General features: G+C 42.5%; 1 protein-coding gene and 1 long non-coding RNA gene across 9 annotated transcripts in view; one reads left to right on the top strand and one right to left on the bottom strand.

The window, feature by feature from the left end:
• ENPP2 (ectonucleotide pyrophosphatase/phosphodiesterase 2) overlaps nt 1-21,268 on the top strand; it is a 128,551-nt gene extending 107,283 nt beyond the window's left edge. For 4 of the 8 annotated variants that reach the window (XM_043484125.1, XM_043484122.1, XM_043484126.1 and 1 more), the window contains 7 exons: nt 4,912-4,986; nt 6,284-6,420; nt 7,574-7,709; nt 8,366-8,443; nt 11,931-12,063; nt 13,447-13,603; nt 20,657-21,268. In XM_043484125.1, coding sequence (XP_043340060.1) covers nt 4,912-4,986; nt 6,284-6,420; nt 7,574-7,709; nt 8,366-8,443; nt 11,931-12,063; nt 13,447-13,603; nt 20,657-20,827 — 887 coding nt within the window. In that variant the 3' untranslated portion in view covers nt 20,828-21,268. The remainder of the gene's footprint in view (nt 1-4,911; nt 4,987-6,283; nt 6,421-7,573; nt 7,710-8,365; nt 8,444-11,930; nt 12,064-13,446; nt 13,604-20,656) is intronic. The other 4 variants (XM_043484127.1, XM_043484123.1, XM_043484128.1 and 1 more) reach the window with 1 other exon arrangement.
• LOC122451355 lies at nt 1,350-25,009 on the bottom strand. Its single transcript, XR_006272381.1, has 3 exons — nt 24,979-25,009; nt 24,356-24,358; nt 1,350-1,490 (listed from the first exon to the last, which is right to left on the bottom strand). It is a non-coding gene; the product is annotated as an uncharacterized LOC122451355 (long non-coding RNA).
• Nucleotides 25,010-25,286: the final 277 nt, after the last annotated feature.

The raw sequence follows: 25,286 nt of genomic DNA, 5'->3' as shown, positions 1-25,286 counted from the left end.
CAGCATCAGTCCTTCCAATGAATATTCAGGACTGACTTCCTTTAGGATGGACTGGTTGGATCTCCTTGCAGTCCAAGGGACTCTCAAGAGTCTTCTCCAACACCACAGTTCAAAAGCAAAAGTTCTTTGGCACTCATTTTTCTTTATAGTCCAACTCTCACATCCATACATGACTACTGGAAAAACCATAGCCTTGACTAGACAGACTTGTGCTGGCAAAGTAATGTCTCTGCTTTTTAATATGCTGTCTAGGTTGGTCATAACTTTTCTTCCAAGGAGCAAGCATCTTTTAATTTCATGCTGCAGTCACCATCTGCAATGATTTTGGAGCCCCCAAAATAAAGTCTCTCTGTTTCCACTGTTTCCCCATCTATTTGCCATGAAGTGATGGGTCTGGATGCCATGATCTTAGTTTTCTGAGTGTTCAGTTTTAAGCCAACTTTTTCACTCTCCTGTTTCACTTTCATCAAGAGGCTCTTTAGTTCTTCGTTTTCTGCCATAAATGTGGTGTCATCTGCATATCTGAAGCTGTTGATATTTCTCTTGGCAGTCTTGATTCCCGCTTGTAATTCATCCATGCCAGCATTTCACATGATGTACTCTGCATATAAGTTAAGTAAGCAGAGTGACAGTATACAGCCTTGTCATACTCCTTTACCAATTTTGAACCAATCTGTTGTTTGATGTCTGGTTCTAACTGTTGCTTCTTGACCTGAATACAGGTTTCTCAGGAGACAGGTAAGGTGGTCTGGTATTTCCATCTCTTTAAGAATCTTCCAGTTTGTTGTGATCCACACAGTCGAAGACTTTAGTATAGTCAGTAAATCAGAAGTAGAAGTCTTTCTGGAATTCCCTTGCTTTTTCTATAATCTAACAAATGTTGGCAATTTGATCTCTGGTTCCTCTGCCTCTTCTAAATCCAGCTTGGACATCTGGAAGTTCTTGGTTCACATCTTGCCGAAGCCCACCTTGAAGGATTTCATAGCCAACCTTGCTATGAATGCAACCGTAGAGTAGTTTGAACATTCTTTGGCATTGCCCTTCTTTGAGACTGGAATGAAAACTGACCTTTTGCAGTCCTGTGACCCCTGCTGAGTTTTCCAAATTTGCTGGCATATTGAGTGCAGCACTTTAATGGCAAATCTTTTAGGATTTGAGATAGATTAGCTGGAATTCCATTACCTCCACTAGCTTTGTTCATAGTGTTGCTTCCTAAGGCCCACTTGGCTTCACACTCCAGAATGGCTGGCTCTAGGTGAGTGACCACACCATCATGGTTATCCAGATCATTAAGACCTTTTTTGTACAGTTCTCCTGGGTATTCTTGACACCTTTTCCTAATCTCTTCTGCTTCTGTTAGGTCCTTACCATTTCTGTTCTTTATCATGCCCATTCTGACATGCAGTGTTCCCTTGATCTCTCAAGTTTTCTTGAAGAGATCTCTAGTCTTTCCCATTCTGTTGTTTTCCTCTATTTCTTTGCATTGTTCACTTAAGAAGGCTTCCTTATCTCTCCTTGCTCTTCTCTGGAACTCTGCATTCAGCTGGGTCTGTCTTGCCCTTTCTCCCTTGCCTTCCGGTATCTGTAGAGCCTCCTCAGACAGCCACTTTGCCCTCCTGTGTTTCCTTCTCTCTGGAATGGTTTTGGTCACCGCCTCCTGTACAGTGTTACAAACCTCCGTCCATAGTTCTTCAGGCTCTCTGTCTACCAGATCTAATCCCTTAAATCTATTCATCATCTCCACTGTATAATCATAAGGGATTTGATGTAGGTCATACCAGAATGGCCTAGTGAGTTTTCCTTACTTTCTTCAATTTAAGCCTGAATTTATCAAATCTCCTTTACTAAATGACTACACTACAACTACATTGGATCAAGACACAGCGAGGTGCTTGACATATTTTCTTGTAAAGAATGCAACATCTCAGAGAGCTATGAGACTCTGGGAGGTTAAGTTAGAGAATCACAAAGCTATAAAGAGCTGAGATGAGATCTGGCTCCAGTTCTATAGGACCACTAAAGCCTCTGTGCTTCCCTCTGTAAATGCTTCTTATTTTAAGGGTTGGAATAAAGAGAGAGTGTTTGGAGAGAATCTCAGTGCATAGCAGGGTTTGGAAGTTGTTTCTGAAGCAGTAGATGCTTGGATACAAACTTCTGGTCATATGAGCTTCTCAGAAGGCATGACTCAGGCCGAGCTCCTGCCCAGAGTAAGTGGGCCTTCCACTCATTGTGCTCTCCATTAGAATAACCCAGCAGGCGGCATCCACCTAGAGACTGTCCAAAAAGCTGGGAGAAGGGTACTGGGCCAGGGGTGGAGACCTGGATTCTGGGTGCTGTCGTGTAGCTGAATTATCTCACACAAATCATGAATCCTCAGTTCCTACATCAGTAAGATGAAGGTGACACTGGTCTGTCCAGTCTGTCTCTTGGGGTTCTATTAGACGAGTCACATGTAGAAATCCAGGTCTTAAAAGTCATAAAGAACAATATTTTGTTTTCAAATAAAACAATCATTTATTTATCCAGGTCGATATTTGGCAATGTTGGAGGTAGAGATACAATGGTAAACAAAATCAATAAAAGCCCTGTCCTCATTAAGTTATGATTATCTTATTGTGAGATTTAGCCTGGTGGTAAGTTACGACACAGTGTTTTAAAGGCCGAGGTAAGGAAGAACAGGACACTAACAGAGACGTTCAGTCTAATCCCAGAAGCGGTTGACTTGGCAGTAAAGGACAGTGGACACTCATAGGCAAAGGAGGAGAAAGGAGGTAGGAAAGCAGAGACCTGGGGCAGAGAGTCTGTGGTAAAATGTAAGAGCATATTATTGTGGGAGTGAATGTTTTAAAACACAAACAGAAAAAGAGGGGAGATTTTCATGTGGCTCTCAAGTCAGCCAGCTAATCTATGGGAATATGGGTCAGAAAGCTGAAGAGGGAAAAGAAATACACACTCCAGTCTGGACAAGCAAACGTTTGAAGACAAAAAAAGAGGGCTGGGGAAGTCCACACCACTTAAAAAGATTCGCCTCCCAGTACTTGCCAAATGTGGTATCTGGAGGGGAACTGTGGCATGTCCCAAGAATTCCAGACACTATTGTAAACAGGGACCTGGGGTGTGGAATGGAGGCTCCGTCTGGAATCTCATGGAGTAGGAACCCAGCCTGGGAAGACAAAAATTATGCTAGATCCGTGTCACAAAGTCACGAGGAACGTATTTCAAAACTAGAAGTTCATCTCCAGGGTGTCTGGTCTCAGGACAGAGCCCTATGTGCACAAAGACTGAACTCCAAGTCCACTCTGTGGCTCCCCCAACAAGGGGCTTTCTGCTACCCAGAAAGGCCATGAGTGGCTTGTCTAAGGCGTTGCTGGAGTAGCAGAGTCAGGCAGTGACCAAGAACCTGTGACTCTTTGATACCCTGATGAACCGCAAAGTGTCAGTCACTCGGTCATGTCTGACTCTTTGCGACCCCATGGACAGTAACCCTCCAGGCTCCTCTGTCCATGGAATTATGCAGGCAGGAATCCTGGAGAGGGTAGCCATGCCCTCCTCCAGGGAATCTTCACGACCCAGGGATCGAACCCCGTTCTCCTGCATTATAGGCAGACTCTAACACTGAACCACCAGGGAAGCCCTGATAAACCCAAAAAGGGAAATCTAAATTTTGATTCTGGGCCTTAAAATGTTTCTTCCTGCAAAGATGATTTCACCTCTTATGCTTCAGGAAGACTCAAGTAGATTCTTTCAGTCATTGGGGAGCTCGTAGGCTCTTAGGAGACTGCCAAAGCTACTACTTTTTTTTTTTTGCTTCATATCATATATGGTCAGTTAACCACTGGGAAAAGTGAGTCAGATAATGATATATTTCTGTCCCGTGTGCCAAAACTCCAGTAGTACATATCTTGGGAGCTAGGAAGCCCACATTTCTGAAGAAAATCGAGTCTGTACATATAGAGCAAAAGCACAAGCTTTTGGAGAAGCTTAACTAGAGAAACGTTTCAGGAGAAAGGGACTCTTCGGACGCCTCTCCCCTCCTGTCCCCTTCCTCCCGCTCCTCCCCTTGTCTTTTCCGTGGGAGCTGAACGATATGACCATTTTATCTCATCCCCTTTTCAGGGTGAGAAGGGGGATTATGCCAGGGCATAGGCATAAATGGGATGTGGGTTCACTGTGTCTTAGCTTCCTAAGTTCCGTAAGGACTGCATTGATGCCCTCACCCCAATCTGTGGCATGTACCATTCTCTATGTTCCTACTCCACCATGTCAGTATCTCTGCTAGAGTGGGTACCGGACTGCATTTCAGTTATTAATGCCAGGTTTCTGTCTCCCACTGAACTGTGAGCTTCCAGTCTTGTCCAGAGAATCCCATGGACAGAGGAGCCTGGCGGGCTGCAGTCCATGGGGTCACACAGAGTTGGACATGACTGAATGACTTAGCAGGCACACACGATTTATCTCTATTCCATAACCCAAGATCTGACACACATTTTGACAAGGGAGGATATATTGACAACATGTTTGCAGGCAGACAAATGACAGGATTGGTGGAAAAGTTATTCCCAGTGGAAAGAAAAGGCGTCACATATATCATAGCACAGGGTTGCTGACAGTGATTATGGGCAGTTCTGCAAATCAGTCAGCCTTCATGGAATGGAGGGATGACAAGAAGTAAGGAGGAACCAGAGTTGGTGGAGTCTACAGATTGTCCAGGACTGCTGACTGATGGCTGCTCTAAAGAGGGGTGGTGCGTGAAGGAACACAGTTGCTGTTTTGCTGTGCTCCTTAATGGGATAGACTGGATAATCCACCAGGTTTGCATTTGAGCTTGGAGGAATGTGTTGGGTAAGCATGAAAACTTGAATGATAAAAAGAGAATAGCTTCTCAAAGAATCTTGATACTTCTGCTTCCAGCTGAAACCAGGAAATTCAGAGGCAGCAAAAATGAAATCAAGGAAAACGTTAATGGAAATTTTGAACCTAGAAAAGGTTTGGTTTGAGTTTTGAAGGACAGTCTGACCTGGTTAATAACTGCTCCCAAGTACTACTGTTACGATTTGCAGGCTTTTTATGTGTTTGTTATGTATTTCATTTATATAATATTTAGCCTATTGTTTTCTAATTCTTAGGGGTGGGTCCCTAAATTCGGCAGTTTAACCAAGGCTTCTATATTTACTGCAATGCTGACGAAGCCCAACTACCCAGAGCAGGCTTGTGCTGTAACAGTGTGGGCTGTTTTGCCTCAAATCAGCAGTTCTACTTGGGAGGGTCATGCAAAGTAATCTACAGAGTTTTCTCTGTTACTTGCGTAGAATGGTAATACTTTAATTAAAGCAACATGTATACATAATTTAATAAGTGATTGCCAGAAATGATTTTCTCTAATAGAAATCATACCAAATTTTTTTTTTTGGTCATCACTTAGGGAACTGTGAATTGCCGAAGCCTAGGTCGCTAACTATTTCGATCTGTAGGACCTCAATTTCTAAGAGTCCATGGCAATTCTGACTTTGGCCTATCTAAAATGGGCAGATCAAGCTTGAGGCATTTATTGTGGGTGTGGAATGAAGGTTCGCCCACTCATGTCCCCTCTCTTCTTAGAAGATGAAGGTTTCAAACCTTTATTTCTTCCTAAGAGGAATCTACATTCTGGGGTCTTAACTGAGTTCTTTGCTAACTGCCAACCTTCCTTTTGTATTCAAAGGACCCTCTTGAACGCCACTTATTTTATCTATACATGTTCCTTTAAGTTCTTACCTAAAGGGTTTTCCTACGTGTCACAAAGCTACTTACTTTAAACGCTCATTACTGCTCACTTTTTATGCTGAAATAATGCGTATTTGAGTTGCAGTTTACAAATAATGATCAAAGAGTGCCTTTCTCTTAATTAAATCGCTGGTTAATTTGATGAGCCTTTCAGGGTCAAAGGAATTAATTCTATAAAAATCCAACTGTCTTGACTTCCCATTCAGCTGAATCATTTCACAGTTTACTATGTTTCTTTCCCATGTGGATTAAAATTCTTTACAACTGGAAAATAATTATTAAAATAAATATGGCATTTGCATTACAGTTTTGATGACTGGAAGCCTTGACCCATGCTTAGGTGATCAAATAAACCACCAAAGTGTTAGGAACACTAACCTGATTAAATTAAGGAGAAGGAACTACATTATTAATAAGTAAGCAAGCAAATGTTGGACAACTTGACTCTCTTCCAAAGAGTCTTTAACATTTGATGTACATTGTAATCTGTATTTAAGACAGATTATTTTTTCTTTCCTAGAGAGACATCTCCTCTATGGACGGCCTGCTGTACTCTATCGGACTAGATATGATATCTTATATCACACTGACTTTGAAAGCGGTTATAGTGAAATATTTCTAATGCCACTCTGGACATCATACACTGTTTCCAAACAGGTCATTGAGAAAATTGGGTTTCATGTTCTTCATGTCATTACGCTCCATGCCTTAATAGAATGATTGCTGGCGGAACAGAATTTTTTCTTAGAAGAGACTTTAATTTTTCCTGATGAAAGAAATCCTACATAGGATCTATTGTAAAATATTTTGAATTAGGCTTTCTGCCATGTTCTAATAACTTCACGGTAATATGTGAAATAACATAGCATACTAATTCTGTTAGTTTCTTTTACTCTGCTTGTCATGGCCCAGTAGTTTCAGGAGCTATCAAGATTTGGCTGTGTGTTTTAATATACTTTATTATTTAGAGCAGTTTTAGGTTCACAGCAAAATTGAATGGAAAGGACAGAGATTTCCCATATATCCACGGCTCCACACATCACAGCCTGACCCCACTAACATCTTGTTTTGTTTTGTTTTGTTTTGTTAACGAAGGTTTGTTTTATGTTGGGGTTTCAGTTTTGGTAAAGATGAGATAGTTCAGTTTATATCAGAAATTAGAAAAATTTATTAGCAGTTGAGATATGTTTCTAATTTCTGAATACAAAGGACTACTTGAATACAAAGGACTACTTCAACTGCCCCAAACATAACTACTTGTTAATTTGTACTCGGGCACAAACAATACATAAAGTTATTTTTTTTAAATAGGAGATACGTCTATATTATTTCTCAGAATGTTATTTTTTAAGCTGTCTTCTGTGGAATCTCATTCATTATGTCAACAGTGAAATTTCTGCCTTCCGTATTATTGTTTTACGCAAGACTGATAAAGAGAGTTCTGCTAGTAGGGAAAAAGAGTTTGAAAATTACTAGCTTAGTGCATTTAAAAGTGAGGTCTTTTTATTTTTTTAAGAGTATATTTTTCTTTTTTGGCCAAGTGGCACATGGGCTCTTAGTTCCCTGACCAGGTATTGAACCTACCCCCCGAGTTAGAAGTACGGAGTCTTAGCCACTGGACTGCCAAGGAAGTCCTCTCTTATTTGTTTGTTTATTTTAAAGAGAGACTATCAGAATATGAGCTATAGTAAAAGCTAATGGGGCTTTGATTTTGGCTGTGTGGAACCAAGCAGTCTGGCTTCAGTGTTTCCCCGCTGGTTTGGTACTGTCTCTACCACGGCTTTGCTGACGACTGTGACTCACCATTCAGGCTGAGGTCTCTGGCATCGCTGAGCACCTGACCAACTGCGTCCGGCCTGATGTCCGCATTTCTCCGAGTTTCAGTCAGAGCTGTTTGGCCTACAAAAATGATAAACAGATGTCCTATGGATTCCTCTTTCCTCCTTGTAAGTTACAGAAGACCAGGATCTAACCATTCTAGAGGGGTGTTATTCTGCGGAGTCTGGCGTGTGCAACTTGGTATTTAGGATTTCAGTGGTTTTTAGAGGGGTGCTCAAGAGGCTGAGGAGATGAACTTCTCTGGGAGCCTTCCAAAAGCAGCCAGAAAAGAGACCAGCTTTCACAAATCCTATTCCCAGGGAGTTCTAAAGTGCAAGGGAACATTCACTGTGTCTCCTGACATCGTTAAATGAGAATCTAAAAGTGAAATGGGAAATTAATGAGACATTAATCTTTTAAATAATACTATAGATGTGATCTCCTAAGAATACATGAAGCCCTTTAATTATCTCTCATTACCTTGATGACATTTTTTAAAGTCCAAATTACACTGGTGAAGTCAAGGAACTCTTTTACATAATACTTAGTAGACCCAAGATTAGGTTGGAAGCAAAAGAACATAAAAATTTTATTTAAGGAGAAGGATTGAGTGAAGAAGAGAGGTGGAGTGGGAAGAGAAGTAGGCAATGGCATATAGAGGGGATAAGTGGGAATGAAAGAGTCAGTCCAGTCACTGCATGCCGTTTGGGTCATTTTATAAGATTACTTTTATTGATGTCGATTTTAGTGTGTAATAGACACTATTTGTTTTCCTAATGTTTAGATCTGAGCTCATCCCCAGAAGCTAAATATGATGCATTCCTTGTAACCAATATGGTTCCAATGTATCCTGCTTTTAAACGTAAGTCCAATATTTACCTAGTAGATTATTATTTGTGGAAAGAAATGTTTCTAAATTTATCACTTACTTTTGCTACCTCTAGATTCATTTTAATAATAATAATACCTTTCATGTGTTTAGCCTTTATAATTTTCAACAACCTTTAATGTAATGTAATTCTCTACTGCTAATCCAAATTATGAATCTGTGAGGGAGCTTGGTGATTTTTATTTATCCCTTGTTTATAATTAAGAAATTGAAGTCACAAGAAGTGACTCTGGTCATGAATGGTAGAAGCTGAGCTAAACCAAGTTTGTGCTTCTAATCTGTTGTTCTTCCCATTTCAGTGCTCACTCTATCAGTGGCTTAAAGAGTCTTTGTATTTTGGATGCTACCTAACATTTAACATCATCTGTATTTATTTACTGAATGTTACAGTAAAAGCCACGAACAGCCCTTCCTTTAGGGGAATGGTGATGATGTATTCTGAATATTGATCCTGAAACCTAGCAAGACCTTAATGAGTCTTCTGAATCATCAGAGTATAAATTCAGTTGGTTTTAGGGCTAAGTAAATTATATACACTCATAATCTCTTTCTATATGATATAAATATTTGTGGGTGATAGTGATGAAATGAATGGTATAATCATGGTGAGCTCTGGCTCCCAAAATGAGTTCTGGTCCCTGGAGTGTGACCACTGCCTATGTGATCACAGAAATGCCATTTAGCCTCTCATTTGTAAAATTATAAGATTTGAATGCATGACTTCTATGGCTTATATGGGTTTGTAACTTAATTGTCCAGTGAACAAAATAATCCATTTTCTATTTCTGATAACAAAGAATTTATTCATTTGCCCTTCCATCCATCCATCTATTCATTCATTTTCCTTCCACCCACCCATCCATCCATCCATCCATCCATCTTCCTTCCATCTACTGTACATCCATCCATCCATCCACCCATCCATGTCTTCAAAGATAGAGAAGGCATTATGGAGTAGACTTGACCTCCCTTTATTTCATTTATAGCAAGCAGACCTTGATGCTTCTAGGAAAGGTGGGAAAGGAAACATTTCTACATAATTTCACTTAGTAAAGGAGCATTGGGCTGTGTTACATGACTCTCAGGACTAAAATAAAATGTCAAAACCGAAACATGAGGTGGTGAAGTGTCATCTACAGGGCCATGCCTCCTCAACTTGACATCGGTGAAATGGCCAACATGGTTTAGAGAAAAAAAAATGTTTATTTGATGTCCTCAGTTAGTAAATAAGGGCTTATTCAAAGGTAGACTCTGTTGCATATGAGTGAAAATTTAAAGTATGCTTTTAAGAGGAGGTTTCCTGGCTTGTTCTCGGGCCCAGTGGAGAAATGTTTCATAAACTCATGTAAATCCATTTGTCATAATATTACATGGAATGCAGCTTCATTGAGTTTCCACAAATCTGGGTTTCCTGGATTTCTTTATTCTTTGCTGATGCCTTTTTGACCAAGCAGCAATAAAGGAAACACACACACCGTCCCACCCTGAGGCTGATGTGGCCAAAGGCCCTTCACAGAGGGCCCGCTGTTCTTCAGCAGGGAATGGTTTTTTCACAGGCCACATTTCTGTGGGTTTGGCCTTTGGACTGTTCCCATTGTTATTTCTTTCCTTCTGTGCCTCTCCAATTTTTATGCTTAAGTTAACATTTGGACTTCTCCCCCACTGTCCTCCCTCCTTTATTGCAAATAATTATCCGTGGTATTTTGGCTCTGGTGGCCTGCTCTGTCCTTCTCGCTTAGAATAGAGGATCATCAGCAGTTGAAACCCCGTGGGAAAAATGCCCAAGTATTTTTTAATTAGAAGAGGTAAGAAATGATAACAGCCTGAACCTCGTAACCCCCATGTATTGGGTTGGCCAAAAAATTCGTTTGAGTTTTTCAATCACATCGTACAGAAAAACCTGAACGAGTTCTTTGACCAAACCAATAGCGTCGAGCGCGGTAAGTCACATCTAACATTTTGGAGCCAACTTCTCTGGTTTGCGTTTCCCGTCTTGCCTTTTCCCTTCCACCCCTGTCCTTCCCCCGCGATCTACTGTCATGGAACTGGAGCTAGCCTGGACAGGGAAGTCTTCTCTAGAGTGTGACTGTGAAACTGAGAAGTGAACCGTGGAGGAGACAGCCGGGAATCACAGATCAAGGGCGAGTTTTCCAGACAGAGGGAGGAGCATGTGCAGCACCTTACTCTGAAGCGCGTTCAGCAAGTAGAGGGGCAGAAGAAAGCCGGTAGCTGGGGGGGATGCGGAATGGGAAGGAGAGTCACGGAGGGAGGCAGGGGCCACGGTGGACAGTTGGGGTTTTGTTCTAATTATGGGAGAAATCATCTGGAGTATGAGAAAAGGGTGCTGGGGAGTGTGAGTCACTCTCTGATTCATGGTGTGAGAGGATCCGTCTGGCTGCTCCAGAGAGAACCGCCGCATACAGCCCGCGGTTCCCAGCCTTGTTGGCACCAGGGACCAGTTTCGTGGAAGACAATTTTTCCGTGATGGGAAGGGGATGGTTTGGGGATGATTCAAGTGCATTACACATATTGGGCGCTTTATTTCTGGTATGACATCAGCTCCACATCAGATCATCGGGCATTGGATCTGGAGGTTGGGGACTCCTGAGCTACACAGAAGGAAGAGTTTCTCCCAGGGGGCCCAGGAAGTAGTCTTTTGTGGCAGCTCATTGCAAGAGAAGATGGTGACTTAGATCAGCATAGACACAGTGAGAATGGTGAGGAGTGGTCAGCTTTAGAAGACTGGGCTGTGTTTTGGAGGTCTCACTGCCAGGACTTTGCCACATGTGTATGAGGAGAGCAGACAAGTCCGGGGTGAATCCTAGGATTTTGACCCAAACATCCGAGAGCGAATGCCACTGACGGTGATGGAGAAGCCAAGAGTTGGAACTGGAGTGAGAAGGAGAATTAAGAATTCTGTTTGAATAATTTTTTGTTAGATATGATTATGAGGTCTTCAAATGTACCGTGAGATGGGTGGTTGGATAGTATGTCTGGAACCACATGGAAAGGTTAGGGCTAGAGACATAAACTTGGGAATGAGTCTATCTATGACATCATGAAAGGAAAAAAAGTAGATTAAGGCCTTTTTGCAGTTTTTCACAAACACTATACTTTCTCCGTTGCACAGCTATTCTGTCTTCCTGGAATGTTCTGTCTCCACCTCTTTGCTCAGAAAAATCCCCTTCAGATCTCAGCCTAATAACCACTTCATCTGCAAAGGCTTCCCTGACAGTTCACCCAGGTTAAACTCCTCTACCAATGAATGTCTCCATGTCTTTCTCTTTTCTGGCGCATAAATGACACACACACAGCTAATGCTTTACGATGGCTTCTCAAGAATCACAACAGCTCTACTGTCTCTTAACTTGTGATATGTGTCTTGTTTAACACACCCTAGAGAGAATTCGGCCAAAGCAAGGAGTTTTGTTCACGAAGAACTGATTTTGTCTTTGCACAGGCATCTGGAATTATTTCCAAAGGGTTCTGGTGAAGAAATATGCTTCAGAAAGAAATGGAGTTAACGTGATAAGTGGACCAATTTTTGACTATGACTACGATGGCTTACATGACACACAAGACAAAATCAAACAGTAAGCTTTTAAATTCCAAGATCTCACTCAAGAATATTTTTCAAATATTCATGTACTAGAGAAGAGCTGATACCTCTTAACCCTGTTCTTCTTTGAATCTCTTTGTGAATTCTTCAGTTCTTTTGGACCTTTTATTAAACATGGCATTGATAGTTGAAAGAAACAGGAATTTGTGGTAAATAAATGTACTTTCAGCTCCATAAAAGAATATGTATCAAAAGATTAAATCTTTTTCATTTATTCTTTAATAACTCTTCTGGGAATATAATAATTTTCCCTTGTTTCCCTTATTTTGGTGGGAGGGGAACTTTTAAAATTCCTTAGGTTTTCTGAGTCAGTACATCTCAATAGGAAATTGCACATAAACTTTGATCAAACCTCGTTTCTGTCCCTCTCTGGTGCTATTAGGGATATAAAAGAATTAGGCATACTCTATTCATGAGGAACTTACAGTCTGGTGGAGAAGGCAAGAAGACATAAATACAACAAATTCATAATCATCATTTAATTTTATACATGTATGAAACAGAGAGTAACACAAAATATGAGAGGGTTTAATTGTGATTTATAGTTAATTAGACAAAAATGTTAATTTTTTTCATATAGATAAGTAATAAAATAGATCTTACTGCCTTTCCAGTCATCCATAAGTGAAATTTTATCTTACTCACACATTTATTAATGGTTATTGTTATAGTTTTAAGCTCAAATTATATTATCAGCTTAATCGTAATTTCAGTATTTTGAAAATGATAAAAATGAAGACAAGAGAAAACTAAGTAAGGAATTATCACTTCCTATGCTATGGTCTACCGGAAAAGATTATTTACACTTAGCACTCAGTCCTTAGAATCTTCTTCAGTAAATGAGTTCTCTGTACCAAGTTCAGGACCTCACTGTGGCTTGAAAGGGCTATTCTTTTCTTAGCTCCTGTGTTTTCTGCCTCTGGCCCATTTGATACAAATCTATGAGAGTTACTCTCCTGAAATGTGGATCTCACAGTGGTGCTCCCAAGCACGGAAGCTTTCAGTGGAGCCTCACTGTCCAAACTCCACACCTCTGGCGCCCTCCCACTGCGGCGCTTACTGACTCTTCCCGACTTCCATTTCTACTCCGTTGACCTGCCATTGTGTCCAGCCTCTGCGTCTGGGTTCAGGCGGTTTTTCTTTGTCTCCAGTATCTTTTCTGCTCTTCCAGGTTTAGAGAAAGATTTCGGGCATTGAAAACATTATATTCAAAGACAGAGTAGTGGGTTAACGCTTGTAAGTGAGAAAGAGACTCCCCTGAGAGGAATCTCCTTGCAGTCGCTGGGGCAGCGTTCACTGACCACACTTGGCTAAGCGCTGTCCGTCAGCCCTAACGCGTCTTGCCTCCCCGTGCCAGGTACGTGGAGGGCAGCTCCGTCCCCGTGCCCACCCACTACTACAGCATCCTCACCAGCTGCCTGGACTTCACGCAGCCCGCCGACCGCTGCGACGGGCCGCTCTCCGTGTCCGCCTTCGTGCTGCCCCACAGGCCCGACAACGACGAGAGCTGCAACGTGAGTGCAGGCATGGCGGCCCTCGAGGCTTCCGCTTCCGCTTCCGCCCCGCGCTCCTTTATCTCACCCGTATATCGTGCTCCACTTTCATTGCTTTAAAAGCCTTTCTATTTTGTTATTATTTCTTTTTAAAATTTACTTGTTTATCTTTTTTAGGTTCTGTTCAGTAAGTACACAGGTATTTATTATTATCAATATTATTATTATCCAAACCAGAACATTTCTGGAAGTGAAGGGAGGATACTATGAAATAACAACTACAGACAACAGGGATGAGCCATGCTTAAATGAGGGGCATATTTTCACCCTATTTGTAAGGCCGAAGGGGAACTTGTTTAGTTTTAGTTGGAGGATCATTGCTTTACAGTGTTGTGATGTTGCTTCCGTGTGTCAGTGTGAGCCGGCCCTAAGCACACAGCTGTCCCCTCCCACCTCACCCCTCCAGGTGGTCACAGAGCCCCGGCTTCCGGTGCCCTGCATCACACATCACACTCCCTCTGGCGATCTGTTTTACGTTTGGTAATGTATATGTTTCAGTGCTATTCTCTCAAAGCATCCCACCTTCTCCTTCTGTTATTATTTTGTAATTGGAATATAGTTGCTTTACAATGTTGTGTTGGTTTCCACTACACAATGAAGTGAATCAGCTATATGTACACCTATTAAATAAAACAAGATAAATGACTGTGCATCAAGTGTATAGCATAACTGCACAGAGAAAAGAATTCAAATAAATTATGTATATGCACTCCGACCTTAGGGCTTCCCACGTGGTGCTCGTGGTAAAGAACCTGCCTGCCAATGCAGGAGACATAAGAGATGCAGAGTTGATCCCTGGGTTAGGAAAATCCCCTGGAGGAGGGTACGGCAACCCACTCCAGTATTCCTGCCTGGAGAACCCCATGGACGACAGAGCCTGGAGGGCTACAGTCCGTAGGGTTGCAAAGAGTCAGATACAGCTGCAGCAACTTAGCACACATGCACTCTGACCACACTCCCTTCATGGGATACAGTTCAAGAACAAATAGAGCAAGCAAAGAAAATTTGAACTTTACACAGTAAACGTGGTGTTGCTAGTGATGTTGATATTTTAATTTTGAAAATTAAAAAAATGTACTGTTATAAAAGCAGCGTCCTTTGGGATTTGCTGACAGAATTCATCTTTGTGTCTTAAATTATATCCCCACCCTTGAACTAGAACACACTTATAAAACATTTGGACTATACAAATGGGTATACACAAGTTGAGTCTTTGGAAGGGACCCAACAAAACTGCCTAACACTTGGGAACTCTGTGTCCTAATGGCTTTTTATTTTTCAATGTAAGGGTATTGTGCATTTAATATAGTTCTGTTTCAGTGTTTGCTCTTGACAAATGATAAAAGTGCTCAAATGTCTTCAGTTTTGCACAAGACAAATATATTTTAAAACAGTGAAAAGTAGCACAACGTTGGTAGTTACTGAAATGAGGGAAGAGCTCCCAGGAGCTCATTATATCATTTGCTCTACTTTTGTGGATGTTTGAAAATTTCATTAATAAAAACTTTTAAAACTTTTTTTATATTGGAGTATAGCCAATCACTCTGGAGAAGGAAATGGCAACCCACTCCAGTATTCTTGCCTGGAGAATCCCATGGACAGGGGATCCTGGTGGGTTACAGTGCATGGGGTCGAAGAGAGACACAACTTAGTGACTAAAATGACAACAACAATAGCTAATTAAGAAATGTTGTGAAAGTTTCAGGTGACGGGCAAAGGGATTCATTTGGGGATATATATATACCCCCGTTTTCCCCCAAATTTCCCTACCATCTAGGCTGCCACGTAACACTGAGCAGAGTTCCCTGTGCTATACAGTAGGAATTTGTTGGTTATCCATTTTAAATATAGACACAAACACACAGGAATATATGCTCTACACATCAGACTTTGATTTACTACTAGTTGTAAGGGCAGGTATAACAGGTCACCCCATTCTTAAAGAGCACAGATGACTCGATTCACTTATTCCAACATGAAAGCAGGGCGGCAGGATGCAGAAGGCCCAGGAAGGCAGACAGGAGTCATGCTGTGTGCTCCCAGCTCTGGTCTAATGCTGCGCTTGGGGGCAAATCACGTGACCACTCCAGGTCTCTTTAATGTGATGGAAACCTGGTGCTTCAGAGTTGATTTTAGAATAGTCTCTATGCTTCTGTTTATAGAATAGAAGGATCAGAGAGAAAATCTCCAGGAGAAAATTTTTAGTCAACAAGCGGTGCTTAAATTCCTTAATTATTTAGGTAAGGTACCCTGGGAGAAACGATGCTGTGTTTAACATAGTCGCTCCTCCAGGCAGGCTTCCAGGCGAGAGCAAATGAAACAAGCACAGAAATTGCTTTTCACTAAAAGGCAAAGAGCCTTAAGAATAGCTTCAAGACAGATTTTCAGCTTTGTGGACAGGGCAGTTTTGAGGCTAGGTCTTCAATTACAGGTGAAGATTGAGGCTATGACCATCTGAAACAAAAAACAATGGATGCAGGAAAAAATAGAAATTTTAAATATGGCTTAAAAAAAGTTATAAGTTTGCTCAGAATATTGGAAATGAAGATCATTGTGGGAGATAAGGTTTTAAAATTGTGTAAAATCAAATTTGAAATAAAAGTCGTCAGGCCTTCCCTGGTGGTCTAATGGTTAAAACTCTGTGTTTCCAAGGCAGGCGGCCTGGTTTTCATCCCTGGTTGGGGAACTAAGATCCCACATTTCATGAGGCCAAAAATAATAATAATTAAAGTAAAATAAAAATAGCCATAGCAGCCAATAGTAGTAGTTGTTACCATTGATTGAGTCCATGTTAACCATCCAGTATTGTGCAGTCTTGTCTCTTATATTATTTCTCATCATCTTATTACCCTATTAGGCAGGTACGTATGACCCCCTCCCCCTCCCCTTTTATTAGCTTTTGAGGAACCTATAGCTCATAAAGGAAAAGCATGGTTATCTGGTTACCTTCTACCTAGTCAGTAGAAGAACAGAACTTTAAATTCAAGACCTCTGTTTTCAAAAGCCCATCCTCTTTTGAATCTACCAGATTTCTATAGTGGAAGCTTGGAGCCTTAGCACTTATTTGCATTGACATTAGTGAAGTGAAAGTCACTCAGTCATGTCCCACTCTTTGCGACCCATGGACTGTATAGTCCATGGGATTCTCCAGGCCAGAATACTGGAGTGGGTAGCCTTTCACTTTTCCAGGGGATCTTCCCAACCCAGGTCTCCTGCATTGCAGACTGATTCTTTACCAGCTGAGCCACAAAGATAACCACAAAAAATGCTTAGACATAAGAGCAATATTTTGGCCTCTGTTTTGGGAGATAAATTAGAATTGGAGAAGATTAAGCATGGTCCTTAAAGGGCTTTGGCGGGATTCCTAGGATTGAGGTAACAGAACTTGAACTGGGGTGTGGTCTTGGAAATTTCTAAAGGAAGGTGGAAGGCAGCAATATTGTATTACAGGGATCAATAAGATCTTAGAAATAACTGGATGGGAGGTGGAGAAGCAAGGGTGCCTCAAGTGAGAGAGGAGCTATCCTCAACTGATTGGCTTGACCTTCTCAATTCTGATCATCTACACCCACAGGAGTAGTTAATGGTGTACCAGGGTGGGGGGGCAGTGTAATACCTCTGGATCTGAACTTCAGTTTTACTGAAATTTTGTTGTGGGGAGGTAACATTTTTGCTAAAAAGTAAACACATATTTTATGGGGTGAAATTCAAAATTGTCATACATGTTTAAGACAAGGCAGAGACTACAAAGATATTTCAGACTTAAGCCATTTAAGAGACACCTAAGTTCTTGGGGGAAAGGTGTTCACGTTTTCCTGTCATTTGGGGAATCTGGTGATGGGGGGGGAGCTTGAAAACATTGTTCTGAACTCAGCTCAAAGGCAGTTTTTATTCATCCCAGTGTTCTGTCTGACGATGTCCACTGATGTCCTCACGTCTTCCTCTCTGCCCAGAGCTTAGCAGTATTTCTTGTAGTGCTTATGGTCAGCATGCTTCTTCCTGAAGAACCCCCTGCCACATAGACACTGTCTGTGCTTTCTTTTATTTTTTTAAATTGGAGTATAATTGCTTTACAATGCTGTTAGTTTCTGTTGTACAATGAAATTAACCAACTGTACATATTATATACCCTCCCTCTTGGACCATCCCTCCTGTCCATCCAACCCTTCCAGGTCATCCCAGAGCACTGAGCTGTGCTCCCTGGACTTTATAGCAGGTCCCCACTAGCTACCTACTTTACACATGCTAGTGTATATATGTCAGTCCCAACCTGCCAGTTCGTCCCGCCCTCCCCTGTGTGCCCCCAACCAGGTCCACATGTCCCTTCTCTATATCTTCATCTCTATTCTTGCCCTGGAAATAGGTTCCTCTGTACCATTTTTCTAGATCCCACATATATGCATTAATAGACAGTATTTGTTTTTCTCTTTCTGACTTCACTCTGTATGACAGACTCTAGGTCCATCCACATCTCTACAAATAACCCAATGTCATTCTTTTTTATGACTGAGTTATATCCCATTGTATATACATACCACATCTTTTTTTTCCATTCCTCTGTTAATGGACACTTAGGTTGTTCCCATGAGCTGGGTTTTGTAAATAGTGCTGCAATGAGCATTGAGTGCACGTGTCATGTTGAATTACATCCTTACTTTAAGGGCCATCTTAAAACTGCTGGGACTTGAATTCACAAGCTCATTTGGGAGGAAGGCAGGTGAAGGATAAATGCCCATAGCAAAAACAAAATCAAAACAAAACAAACACTAAGCCAGTCCCTGGATTGTGCTTTCATTTGCATTAATGTGTAAAGTTATTTATTTTTAAAGTTTTTCTTTTTCTCTCTTGGGTCACTTGAACTTTTATTTGACTTTTATTAGTTTTGCGTTTCATACTAGAGTCTCCTGCAGCAAATACTTCAGTGGGTTGCCAGCTAGCAAGAGGCAGAAGTCATTTTCTTCCTTGTAGTGTAGCCCAGTATTTTGACTAATTGGAGGCTGGATTTTAGCCTGTGAGAACCAAAGGAGAATGCCTCTCAGATGAAATTGGCAAATCACTTCCCTAGGAAAGAAATAGCAAAAGACAGATTTTTTCCCCAAATTCTTATAATCCCAGCTGGCCATTATTTAAATTAGGAAAAACCTTTTCACCCCTTGTCCACACATGCAAAAGACTGCGTTTACAAAGGAAACATTACACTTACTGACCATTGAAAAATCAAATGAATGAGTCGAATATGAAAATTCTCCCAAAATATCTCTTCGTGCTTACTCTGCTTACTCTGAGGGGGTCCCGACCCATTTGGAGACCTCCTACTTCGTTAATTATATATGGTCACACTGAGGACTGGTCAGTACCGTTGTGGGCAGAGTTATATTTAGGCCTCTCCTTTCCTATGAATCGCAAAGATCTTGGTCAGCCTGGGTGAGGAGGGTGGGGCGTGGAGGGTTAAAATCCTTATTTCCCCCAGCCTCCAAAGCAATTTCTTCCTGTTTCTTCCTTCTGATGGGGATGGCCAGGCATCAGTTTCCTGAACCAACACCCTCCTGGACGTATTTAGCACTGGCACAAGCTGCCAGAGCTCCGCGTCCAGGCCCATGTGGGTTGGAGCTTTCCGAGAAAACTCAGTGCAGGTTCTTGGGCTTTGGTGTAGCTCACGGAGACCGCTTGCGGTGGAAGACTCCAGCGAAGGCATGCCTGAGCTGTCTCAGTCCTGGGACATGCAGCTGCCCTTCAACTTGTAGAAAGACTCTTGGCAGCCGTGGCAATTTGGGAATGAGATTATTTGCAAAGACCCTCTTGCCCCCTCTCTTCTCTAAAGGTAGACATTTCCCCACATTCTCAAGGTTCTCAGATCTCATTCTTCCTCTCAACTTCCCTCAAAAGTAAAAAATATTTTTTAAAAGGATTTTTAAAATAATGCTTTGTTGGCATTTTTCTTTCTTCTTTTTTTGCTAATTAATTATTGATTCATTTGGCTGCACCGGGTCTCAGTTGTGGCATGTGGGATCCGGTTCCCTGACCAGGGATCGAACCTGAGCCCCCTGCTCTGGAAGCACAGAGTCTTAGCCACAGGACCACTAGGGACGTCCTGGCACTACTTTTTTTCATTTCTCCTTAGATGTGAAATAAATTAGTGTGAGACATTTAAATGTCTTTCACCTCGAGTTTGGGCCAATGAGGCGACTCTTGGTAAGCGGTGAAGACAGAAAGAGATTTCCTTTCTTCCCATCCTGGGAACACCCGTGATGGTTTTTTCACTCTCACCTCCCTCCTCCTCCCTGTCCTTCCTCCTGACCCGGAGCTGCAGTAAGCGTTCTTCGTTCTTCGTCTTGTGTACCAGTGAAGAAACCGAGGCCGAGAGGGGTCAGAGCGCTTGAGCGAGGTCTCCCAGGCAGGAAGCGGAAGAACTGCATTTCCAACCCCGGCCTCTTGGGCCCCAAAGTGCCAGGTGTACCCACTGGGCGGCTCAGTTGATATAAGTTGAGTCAAACTCATTCCAATGTCAGTCCGTTGCAGTCTAATAGGTGACGTCATCGATCTAGCATGTTCTTCAGAAGCTCCAGGGGGCGCACACACATCGTGTGCGCTCCCTGCGCACAAGCTCTGCACCCCCGGGGGAGGCCGAGGCACTGCCGTCCTCCTGCGCTCAGCTTCTCGGTGCAATTCAACCTCGGGGCAGAGAGACAAATGACTGATTGCTACGGGGCCTTGCACTCTCCCGATCTTGATTTCTGTTCTGAGGACCCACTGAGTCAAATGCCCTCTTGCACCACACCTCGCTTTTATTCGGTCCAGCTAATCGCCGCTGAAAATGTTTCCAGCCGAGGGCCGGTATTTGCGGTGCATTGTGGCGGGGATGTGGGAGCCGTGGGGAACCCAAGGGGGAAGAAAACACCTTGGCTTTGGGTGCAGGAGTTCGCAGAGGTCGTGTGTGGACTTGGACCAAACGCAGCGTTTGGACAAACGCCTTTGGAAAATTCTGACTCTGATTGTCTTTCTTTTCCGTGGCAGAGCTCAGAGGACGAGTCGAAATGGGTAGAAGAGCTTCTCAAGATGCACACAGCGCGGGTGCGGGACATCGAGCATCTCACCAGCTTGGACTTCTTTCGCAAGACCAGCCGCAGCTACCCGGAAATTCTGACCCTAAAGACGTACCTGCAGACGTATGAAAGCGAGATCTAGCCTTCCGGCCCTCTGCGCTGCAGGCTTATCAACTGGTGTATATTTTTATATTGTTTTTGTATTTATTAATTTGAAACCAGGACATTTTTTAAAAAATGCTAGTATTTTAATCCTGTACCAAATCTGACATCTTACGCCTGAATGACTCCACTGTTTTCCTCTAATGCTTGATTTAGGTAGTCCTGTGTTTTGAGTAGAGCTTGTAATAATTACTGCAGCTTGCATTTTTAGTGGAAGCTTCTAAATGGTGCTGCATATTCCATATTTGCATTGAGGAAATCTCAATCTTCCAGTGCACAGTTGCCACATTTAGTCCCGTACTGTGTTAAAATACTGATTTTGTAAAGTTGCATTCATTTATTGTTAATTATGACAGACATTTAAACCTTATAGACCAATATAGACCAATCTTAAATATAATAAATCACACATTCAGTTTTTTTTTTTCTGGTTTTATTTGGTCTTTGTTTCATATAAATTAGAGGGTTTGCTTCTAGTGTATTTCATGCATGAAAAGGATACATTTCTTGTATTGGGCCCTCTTCCCAGTTGGATATAGTTTACATAGACAAAGGGACATCCTTAATGGTCCACCACCATGGTGGTTTGAATGAGGTAGAGGATGTATTGATAACATATCTGTGGGAGATCAGAAGGACAGAGGGAGAAGGGAACCAGAACCCCTGAATATCCTGTCTCACCTATCTATTTTTAAAAATATTTTGAACATTGGAGGAACAGGTTCTTTTGATCAAGTTGTTTCACAGCTTTTATTGGACTTAGCTGAGAGTGTACTAAGCATATATTCTGTATAAGTATCAACCTAAGAACCAGGAAGGATATAAAGAGAAATAAGACACTGAGATGATATATAGGCATGAAAGTGTATTTAACTAATCAAGGTAGAGAATAATGAATGCTAAGTGAACAGTGTTAGAATAACGCAATATGACGGAAGGGTTTGATTGATAGATGGACCCAATTGTGGCCATAAGTAATAATGAAGCACAAAGTGAGGAAGTCATTCAGAGATTTTCTGTCCTTCTGATTGTGTTATGGATAAAGGGGCATCTCAGTACTGCCATATTTCTAACAGTTAATAATCTTCTCAAAAAAAAAAAACAAAAAAACACAAAGAATAGCACGTTAAATTTTCCTTTAAAAATAAATTTGCTTAAGGGAACTTCCCTCGTGGTCCACTGGCTAAGACTCTGTGTTCCCAATGCAGAGGGCCTGCATTCGATCCTGGTCGGGGCACTAGATCCTACATGCCCAAACTAAAAGATTAGATACCACACGCCCCAACGAAGGTCACAGATCCTGCATGCCAGTTAAGACCTGGGGCAGCCAAAGAAATAAATATTAAAAACATTTTTTTTTCTTAAGGAAGACACTGTGTTAAAAAGTACATAACAAAAGCAGGACAGATGGTATATGGACAGTGGGGATATGGGAAAAATCATGGAAGTGGTATGAGAAAAACTGATGTTTGGGAAACACAGCTACAGGAATACACTGGAAGAAGTGCTGTGGTAATACTGAAGACAGCTGTATTTGTCCAGCATCTGCTGTGTTCCATGCACGTCTCTGGCCCTTCGTACGCTCAGGGAAGATGTTATGGAAAAGGGAAGAGGTGAAGGTGGGGGTGGGCAAGGCTGGAATTGGGCTTTGGAGTTTGGGGTAAATAGGGTGGGAGCGAAGCCATAGGTAATCATTAGTCAAATCCATTTCACCTGCCTTGACAAATCAAGGTCATCTACAAAAACACTTGCATGTCCTCCAAGTGGCATGTAGCCTAAATAATAAGATGTTTGCCTAGTCTGTTTCCCAGGAACTTGGAGTCAGCTGTGTCTAATTTGAGCTGAGCTGGTTAAGACTGGATAGGACTCCCAACCCTCCAACTGGGCACGCGCAAACACCCACTCTCAGCGACCTTCTGACCTCAAAGAGCCGGAAGTTCCCCCTGCAGGTCGTGCTGTGTGCCTCTGGGTTTTGAATGTGCAGAGGCCTGTCGCTTAGTCACACCTGCACAGAGGACGATGACTACTGTACCTTCTCCCATCACCTCTCCCTGTGATCTTCCTGCTCCCCAAGCCCCAGACCACCCTGCCTCTTCTGTTTTTTATCCCATAAACACCCCAAGCTTCTTGTCTTCTGGGAGATGGATCTGACCTGACGTGTCTCTTCACTTGGTTGCCTTTCAAATAAATAATCTCTCTGCTGTAAAAGTCGGTGCCTCAGCGTTTTAACCTGCGCCCATCAGGCAAAACAAATCTGGTTTTCGTAACAGGAGTGTGGTAGAACTGAATTGGGATATCACTCACTATTTAGTATCATGTCATGATTAATTCATCATCTACTACATGCCAGTACCTATACTTGCTGTTGAGGATGAAACTGAATAAGATAAACATGGTTCCTTCACAGAATTTGTACTTTAGTGGAAAACAAGAGCCATTCAAAAACCGCAGGGCTTCGTTGTGATACGCACAGTGAGAGAATTAAACAGGTGCTGAGGGGCAAGGGAGTGGAAAGAGAAGCAGCTTCGATGACAGTACAGCCAACATGTGAGGATGAGAAAAGCTGCCTCAAGAGCAGAAATAAGGAAGAGCCTGCCCAGGGACTGGGGAAATTCGCGACCCGGAAGTACACGCCTCAGCCCGGTGCTTTTGCCTGAGAGGTCTCGAAAGAGGAAAGGCTGATAAGGGATACGGTCCTGCCCCGAGAAGTCAGCCTACAGACTTTAGGAGAGGCCCAAACAGGGAGAAGTCGATCAGCCTTCCAGAGTCCTTCTCCCTGGAATCCATGAGAAGGATGAAAAACGCACCTGCCACCAGGAAGGATGCTGAGTCAGAATGACTGGCCAAAGACAACCAGAAACTACCCCCAGTCCCGTAAAACCCTTGTCTGCAAGACTGAGGGCAGAGCAGTTCTCCTGGTTCTATCATCCTGCTGTTCTCCACCCGGGTGCCCCTTCCCAATAAATCTTTTGCTTGGTCAGTGTGTGTCTCCTTGGAAAATTCATTTCTGAGTGTTAGACAGGAGTCCACTGTCAGGCCCGGGGGTGGGGGAGGGGTCCCCCTTCCTGCAACACGAGGACTAGGGGTAAGAAAGACTTTGGCATGTGTGAGGGTCTGAAAGAAAACAGATGTGCCCAGACACAGAGGTGGGGTTGTTAGGGAACAGGTCAGAAGATCCTTGTGAGCACCACTGAGGCATCTAAGTGCAATGGAAAATAATTGAGAAGTCACTGGCCAAGGTATGACAGGGTTCCATTTAAGATTTCAGTGTATTGGCCTGGATATGCCATAATTATATAGCCTCCTCTCAATCTCATTCCACAAAATGCAACTGATACTAGAGAGTCCACCCAGTTAGGTGCAATCCGTCAGTCAGTAAGTTCAGTTGCTCAGTCGTGTCTGACTCTTTTCGACCCCATGAACCGCAGCACACCAGGCCTCCCTGTCCATCACCAACACCCAGAGTCCACCCAAACCCATGTCCATCGATTTGGTGATGCCATCCAACCATCTCATCCTCTATCATCTCCTTCTCCTCCTGACCTCAATCTTTCCCAGCATCAGGGTCTTTTCCAATGAGTCAGCTCTTTGCAGCAGGTGACCGAAGTATTGGAGTTTCAGTTTCAACATCAGTCCTTCCAGTGAATATTCAGGACTGATCTCCTTTAGGATGGACTGGTTGGAGAGTCTTAAATGCAGTACTTGGATGCAGTCTCAAAAATGACAGAATAATCTCTGTTCATTTCCAAGGCAAACCATGCAATATCACGGAAATCCAAGTCTATGCCCCGACCGGTAACGCTGAAGAAGCTGAAGTTGAACGGTTCTATGAAGACCTACAAGACCTTCTAGAACTAACACTCAAAAAAGATGTCCTTTTCATTATAGGGGACTGGAATGCAAAAGTAGGAAGTCAAGAAACACCTGGAGTAACAGGCAAATTTGGCCTTGGAGTACAGAATGAAGCAGGGCAAAGGCTAAAAGAGTTCTACCAAGAGAATGCACTGGTCAAAGCAAACACCCTCTTCCAACAACACAAGAGAAGACTCTACACATGGACATCACCAGATGATCAATGCAGAAATCAGACTGATTATATTCTTTGCAGCCAAAGATGGAGAAGCTCTATACAGTCAGCAAAAACAAGACCAGGAGCTGACTGCGGCTCAGATCATGAACTCCTTATCGCCAAATTCAGACTTAGGTGCAATAATTCTGCACTAATACTCCTAACAGCAGCATTGCAAGATAGAAGGGTCATTCCATTTTTAAGAACTATTTGCTAGCTCCTTGCATAGCTAGACTTGCACTTCACCTCAGATTGAACTCTTCTCAAAATAGACTATACCTGAGGCTTTGGGGGTGAGCAGTTAGCAAATTTAGTTGAGTACTGCTCCTCTATTTTTAATCCTTAGGTCAAATCTTTCTTTCTCATAAAT

The sequence above is a fragment of the Cervus canadensis genome, chromosome 12 (genome assembly GCF_019320065.1).
Source record: "Cervus canadensis isolate Bull #8, Minnesota chromosome 12, ASM1932006v1, whole genome shotgun sequence".
Taxonomy (NCBI): Eukaryota; Metazoa; Chordata; class Mammalia; order Artiodactyla; family Cervidae; genus Cervus; species Cervus canadensis.
The sequence above is the reverse complement of the archived record's forward strand: the minus strand, read 5'-3'. Positions and strand labels throughout refer to the sequence as shown.